Below are 7,214 nucleotides of genomic sequence, written 5' to 3' on the forward strand. Positions count from 1 at the left end.
CCTTCAGGACTTCATCATCGGAAAGCTGCTGGTCCTCTTCATCAGGAGAGCAGGGGTTTCGCTCCGGGCTGTCGGAAATGTCCATCAGTACCCGATAGTCTGCAGAGGGTAGAAAACAACACTTGTTACGGGGAAACAAGCTGGGAAATCAAGAAAGACTCACCTTGCAGACTTTGTACTCTTGTGTTAGACCCCCTAAAGAAGAAAAGATTGCTTGAATTCATGAATGTGGTTTACCATAGTACCTTCAAGAAGGAAATACGGAGTTTAAACTGCATAAAGAACCGATTCCAATATTGTCCCAGAACAGGTAAGAGTGTGCTACCCTTCACACACAACGCTGGAGCTCGAGGTTGGAATTTCTTTTACAAGCTCTATAATCAGTGAGGCTGCGCAAGCACTCCTGCTAGAAATCCCAAATCTCCTCACCCCAGGCACAATCCCTTGTGGCATTTCTTCCATGAACAAGCGAGTGAGCTTCAGAATCCAGGGCCAGGATTTCAGGTGTATTTTGTAACCACAAGCACAGGGTACGGCAGATTGCATGGACTCCTGAAGAGGCACAGGAGCACAACTTACAGACACACTGGAAAAACAGCCTCTATATTTACAGGATTTGTTACACTGCACCCAGAATAGACACGAAAGCAAGGACGGTATGCACTCATGGAAACTCTGGGATTTTTAATCCGGTTTAATTTAGACAGTGCATGTACTGCCATCTAATCTCTACCCGCTTTATACACCAAAGATTCAAAACTCCTGTAAAGAAGCAGATCAACTTCACAACTGTCTGCACCACGGACTTTTGCTAGCAGCTCAGTATGAACCCCTTCTTGGTATGAATAAGTTAAAGATTAGATGTCTCATGCTTAGAATAAGCATAATAAATGCAACAGAAAGGGACAAGATGTAAAGCAGGAAAATACCCAAACATCTATTTATTTTACTCCAGAAAAAAAAACCAAACACGAATTATAGCCAAACTATCTGACCCAAGGAACTATCTGAGCTGTCTCTTACTAGGAAGATTACTGCTTCCCATGCAGATGAAAGCTCTTGGTGATTAAAAACTCTTACCCTTCAGCTGTGGTCTCTTGCTGCAGCATGTCCTCAGCCCTATAAACAGTGATTACAACTCCTTCCTTGCCTCCCTCAGCAATAACCAACAGTGCTCGGCGGCCCCAGCCCAAGCGGAAAGGCGTCTCAGCAGGTTTTCCAGCACTGAGGTGGCCAATGCTCGGAGGAATAAAAGCAGGCACTGTAGTTCTCTAGTTGTACCCGTGGAGCAGTTCAACAGAGGCACCAGCTCCTCTCAAGGCAGCACCTTTCCAGAGGACCGAGTTCACTGTTTGAGTTTCACCACCTCCTCCAGACCCAAGGATTTGTAAAGTAACAAACCTGGGTGGCCACCAGACAGAAATGAAAAGCTAAAGACAAACCCAAGGCTTACAGAAGCAGATTTAGGGCTAAAGAAAAGCCACAGAGTTACAAATCAACAGGATTTCTTCATCTTAGTGTGTATCACATTTTATTTCAGCTGCTCCTAGCTACAATCCCCCTGCAAGCAAAGGGTGCAACAAAAACACGGCATAAACTATCAGATTTTTACCTGCTATTTTTGAGACTTTTGGAGCAGAAATGCTACAAAACCAAGAGTCTGGTAGCTCCTTCCTGAAATAAAAGTTACTACCGCTAGGCAACTCTGCACTACTTAACCTTTTCCTGACCCACCCCATCCCTTTTCTCTGTGATGCTCCTCTGACTGGTTCTGCACAGTCAGGTTACTATTTACCATCAAGGAGCAAGAACTGACCGAGCCGCAGCATCCAAACACGCTGCCGTGCCCTGCAAACACCACCAAAGCAAATCCCTGCCTTCACAGCACCCGAAACCCAAAACATCTTGGTAATGACAGAATCGAGCAGCAGGGAAAGCGCGGGGAACACTCAGCACCTCTGCGGTGTGTTAAGAGCCTGTGCCTGGAAATCAGGAAGGGATTACGGCTTTGTTACCCGTGCTACTCGTCTGCTTCTTCATAAACTTTCCAGGACCGGGGCTGTTGTATTTACGTCTTGTACGCTGCCAGCTGTACTGTCATCACCGAGATAACATCTCCTGCATTCGCTGTGGTGAAGACTTTATTAAATGGTATGTGCAGCAAACTCTCAAGATGAAAGTCACACTCGAGAAAACACTGCTTGTTGTACTACAGGAGGTCTGCAGAGAAGGAGCTAAGAACATGTCTCAAAAAAAAAAAAAAGCACTCCCAGAAGCAGTACAAGTCAGTATGTTAGTACCCAGTAACTCTGCTCTACTTCATGTCTTCAAAGCTCTGTGCAAATATTAGCTGGTTGATAAATGCGAGGATGAGACTGAAACATTCAACAGGGCCTCATGCAGCAGAAGAGTCACATCCGAGAGTCCTACCGGCTGCTCTTGTTTCTCTGCACATTTGAAGTTGGCACTTGCTCACAACAGAAGTGTGATTTTGCGGAAAAGTTAAAAGCCAAATTAAAAGCCAGCAATCGCCTCCCGGTGATAGCTGCTCCGGGCAGCTGAACAGGATGTAATCTGAAACAAAACTGAGTTCATAAACGCTTGCACAAATTGTTACTGGCTTTAAGAGCAATTTTATGGCAGCAGTTTAATCACCGAAGCGCCTGACAAGTTACACTTTGCGTGGAAGTAGAACAATGTTGCGAATTACATCCGAAAGGTCAGCCCTGGGAGGCCGGTAGAAACAGAAAAGCTGTCAAGCGCAGATGTATTCAGGAAATTTGTTTTCTGATTTCTTACAAATAAGCAGCAGCAAAGAAAAAAGGCATTTAAGTGAACTAGATGTAGATTTGACACCAAGACCTTTAGAGGGATGGGGAAAACAAACATCAACACATTCTCACCGCCGGCTATGGCAATAAGAATAAAACTTTCACCTCCGGCGGCAGCTATTAAAGCTATTGTAAAAATCCAGTGCATCTGCCACTCCAAATCTCCAGTTACAATAACTTCCTATTAATTAACATTGGTAGAAATGATAAGAAAGACAACGACAGCCCAATGATAAGAAAGACAACGCCAGCCCAGCTGAAAAGGGTTCACAAAATCCAGGCAGTCGGTTTTGGATTCTCACCACCGGCTACGGCAATAAGAATAAAACATTCACCTCCGGCGGCAGCTATTAAAGCTACTGTAAAAATCCAGTGCATCTGCCGAGTTACAATAACTTCCTATTAATTAACACTGGTAGAAATGATAAGAAAGACAACGACAGCCCAATGATAAGAAAGACAACGCCAGCCCAGCTGAAAAGGGTTCACAAAATCCAGGCAGTCGGTTTTGGTGCATGTTTCCCTGGATCCAATTTAACAGCAAGTTTCCCTTCAGCGCCAGCCCCGAATTACTCCGGTGGGAGCCCCAGTTCAGCCCGTTCCCAAGGGCTGGGCAGCTTAAAGCACGTGTCCCAAGCGCTGTCTCAGAATAATCTGCAAATCAGGGTTTATCCCAAATCTCGGGAATCCTGCAAGGTTTTTTTTTTTTGTGTTGTTTGTTGGCTTTTTTTGTTTGTTTGTTTTTGCAGGGGTTGTTTGGGTTTTTTTTGAGTTTTTTTTTGCTTTCCACTCTCCTTTAGTTACTCATAAAGAATACCAGAAAAACCTAAGAAAAATGACTACATGGCAATATTTCAAATTGAGCAATACTGACATCAGCGGTGGAGCAGAAATCCACAGGTTTCATCCCTTCATCATAAGCTTGGAATTCCTGTGCCTTAAAACCAAGCCAGTTTCTCACTGTCTTCAAAACCAGTTATAAAAGCAAAAAATTAACTTCTAACCTACCGATAAGACTGTTTGACTTTTAGCTCAGGATGATGGGGCAAGAAGCAGGTATATAATAATCACATTTAGCAGTGTTTTATCTTGAAAAGGGTCCTTCAAATTACAGAAATTTTAAGGAAACGGAGGTTTTGGCAGCTAAACTTTCCCGTCATCCCACCTGCAGGAAGCACATGCCATCCTCACAGGCGGGAGCCACGGCACTTGCTGTCCCAACAGATACCACCTGAGTCGAGCAAGACTTTCCCTCCAGTTATTCCTTCTGGATTCTCACGTCCCCAGCCCGTCCCCATTGCCTTGCAATGTCCCTGCCAGTGCTGTGACCCAGCAGTATTTGAGACACTTCATCAAAAACACAAAGTGAAGAAAGCCCCCAAACAAGAAGTCTGGGTTTTTTGACCTTCGCATCACGCTCAGCAGCCCAAGCAGAGCCCCGCTGCACCCAGCTACAACCGAGACCACCTCGCAGTGCTGCAAACCTCCGTCTGGCCCTTTGGTGACAGGCTCTCCAGAAATGAGGGAAAGAACCCTGAAGAGACAAGCCTGGCATCATCTGGAGCAGCTTTCCTCAGCATGAAATTGACTTCTCTCCCTGAACAGCCACAGGCTGCTGGAAGAGGCACAGAAGCCTCTGAAGATCTTCTCTAATTAGGGAATGAAACATGAACTAATCCTTAACTTTGTCAGTGTCTCACGGCTTGCCTACGGTGGAACAGATGTTCCTAAGCAAGCCATTCTTGTGGCCATCCCCGCCTGTGAGGACTTGGATGCAACAATGAATCTCTGTTCCCATTTAAGTGTCATAGCCTTACTGGAAAACATTTAAAATTACACAGATTGCCCCCTCCACCCTCATACACAGGCAAGAGGGCACTGTACACCGAGGAGGTTTTATGGAAATTTAAATTAATCTGCTTCAGCCACATTACATTTTTTCTGACACTTAGTGATATCCAAGACTTTTTTTAAACTTAAAATACAACTTTGAGATGAAGAAGCCTTGACACAGCACTAAGGGCAGTAAGAGAAAAGCCCTTTGCTATGCAGGTTTCTTTTTAAAACTCAACTTCAATATTGTCAGATAATCCCAAGATATATTATAAGTAATATTTTGAACCTTACACTTTTGTTAGGTGATTTGCCCAAGGCAAGAGGCAGATGAGTCAGAGCGCTGGAATTCCTAGCAGCAGGTCTGTTCTCAAGATCAAACCCAACTTCTGCTCTCTGTTGAATGAACAGCACCAGAATGTACAAAACTAGAAGGAAGAAATGTCAACCAGGTTTTAGTCTGTGGTCACACACCAGCTCTAAGTTTCACGGACGCACATTCTGGATCCGTGGCTCTCGACAGTGCCTATCGCTGGCAGGAGGCTCAAATTCTGCCTCCTCTTGCTCTAGGCTGGGCTGTTTTCTATTAGAACTCATGAAAATTCAATCAAGCCAACAGAGTTACGCTTTGTGTACATCTAACTGAATTGTCTTGGCAGCAGATGAACTGGAAGCAGTAGGGAGGGGATGGCAGCTTACTCTAACCCACAGCAGCACCTATGGGATAAAGCTGGGAGTTAAGACAGGACTTGAAACAGCCATCAAGTCAAAAATACTCCTGGCAAGCATTACTTCCATTCATTAAGTTCCTCCTTCCAAGGCTTAGCCTCTATACGGTGCCACAAAGCTTTTCCCAAGTGAAGAGGAATACACCTTGGATATAGAGGTTGGGAACCAAAAGCTCAGATGGTTCCAGCACCTCTGGCAGCAGGGAGGCACCAAGTACCCTAAAGAAAACCAGAGCTTGACAGAGCTGTCAGCTCCAGTCTTGAAATCCTACAAATCGTCAAGAACCAAGCACAAACCCCACTTCTGTAATTCCCCAGCAGAGACCACGCAGCTCCTGGGGTGGCCACGGGACAGATGTGGAGGAAAGAAACAAGGAACCTCTTTGCTTCAGGCAGAAATTTTTGCAATGCAAAGGAGAAAAAACACTAACAGCCCAACAGCTTGATACAAAACCAATGTTTCCAATGATCTGATGCATAAAAACCAGGGGTTAATGCAGAACAGAGAAGTTCTGGAACATGGTTTAAGTCCAGCCATGAGAGTGGGTGAAGAACAATGAGTGAGTTGAGAATGAATGGGAAATAGAGCTGACAGGACAGGTGAGAAGAGAAACTAACTGCAAAAAGATTTTGTGAACAAAGAACTGGAAAAAAAAAAGCAATGGGCAGGAACCACAACAGGGAAAAAACACGGAAGAGTAGCTGACAACAGGAGAAGGAAATGAAATGCCTCCTGATCCAGGAAAGGAACATCAGATCAGGTAAAACTGAAAAGAGCAGAACAAAAGCAAAGCACCCAGTCCTTCTCTATGAATGAAACTGGTCATTAATAGGGTTAATTAACCAAAACACACACTTCTCTGCCATCCTTAGAGAAGCCCTGACTCTGAAGGTGCACAGCAAACTTTAATTACCTCCCAGCTGTCAGGAAAGCTTTTAATACAGAGAACCAAGCCACCCCTCAGTATTAATTTAAGAGAACTGCTTGGTGACAGCTGTTTCCAGCCAGCTGGTTTTCAAACGAGAGCTCAGAGAGCTCTGATCCAGGCCGTTCACACCAAGCCAACACACTGGCACTACTCACTGCTCTCTGTCAGGCAGACTTTGGGGCCAAAACCTGAAGAGAAACGGCGCTGTAAGCAGCTGGAGTTTGTTTTCACAGCGTAACTGATTTTCCTATTGCGGGAGCACACAGGGCTCTTCCTGCCGCTCTCTGCTGGCAAATGCTAATTACAAATTGTCAGCACCTTGGTCCCGACAGAAAACAAGCTCAATTGTTCCTGTATTCTGTAGGATTTGTGAATAATCACACTCAAGAGGGTAACTTTGATCTGAATATTTTATCAGACAGCTTGCAAAGAGTTCTCTTGATCAGACTGCAACTCTTTTCTTTGAGCCACACAAATATTAGGAAAACCAGGAGAAAGAATTCACACCTTGGAGGTGCTGCTCTTGCTACAGGCCAAGCAGCACCGTCAACAGTTGTTTCAGAAGAGCTGAGCTACCGCTGGCAGTAAAAGAAAACGTTGTTAGCGCAGATGCCAAAAGGACAGCTCTGAGAAGAGCCAACCCTGCCGAGGAGACCCACAGAGGGAATTTAAGCCACCTGCAGCAGCTCCGTGTTCGAGCCCCCGCAAAAACAACCGCAGCTCTGAACAGGGAGCGCCTTGCAGCTCCTGCTGTGCTGGGCAGAGAACAAAACCCAGGGTTCCAGGGGTGATGTACCCCCCAACTGCAGAACAGGCCCCCAGGCACAGCTGGGGCCGCTGGGGGGTCCCAGCCCTTCTCTCCATGCCCCCTGCTCCCCCCTTACCTCCCAGGG

The 7,214-nt window shown here is 45.6% G+C and overlaps 1 protein-coding gene across 1 annotated transcript in view; it reads right to left on the bottom strand.

Annotated features, from left to right (window-relative positions):
* The window catches only part of ZC3H18 (zinc finger CCCH-type containing 18), a 39,244-nt gene extending 39,159 nt beyond the window's left edge, over window positions 1–85 (bottom strand). Inside the window, 1 exon segment of the mRNA XM_010077632.1 lies at window positions 1–85. This exon segment is cut by the window's left edge and continues 491 nt beyond it. Coding sequence (XP_010075934.1) covers window positions 1–85 — 85 coding nt within the window.
* Between the last annotated feature and the right edge of the window lie 7,129 nt (window positions 86–7,214).

This window comes from Pterocles gutturalis, unplaced genomic scaffold, assembly GCF_000699245.1.
Source record: "Pterocles gutturalis isolate BGI_N339 unplaced genomic scaffold, ASM69924v1 scaffold4373, whole genome shotgun sequence".
Classification (NCBI taxonomy): domain Eukaryota; kingdom Metazoa; phylum Chordata; class Aves; order Pterocliformes; family Pteroclidae; genus Pterocles; species Pterocles gutturalis.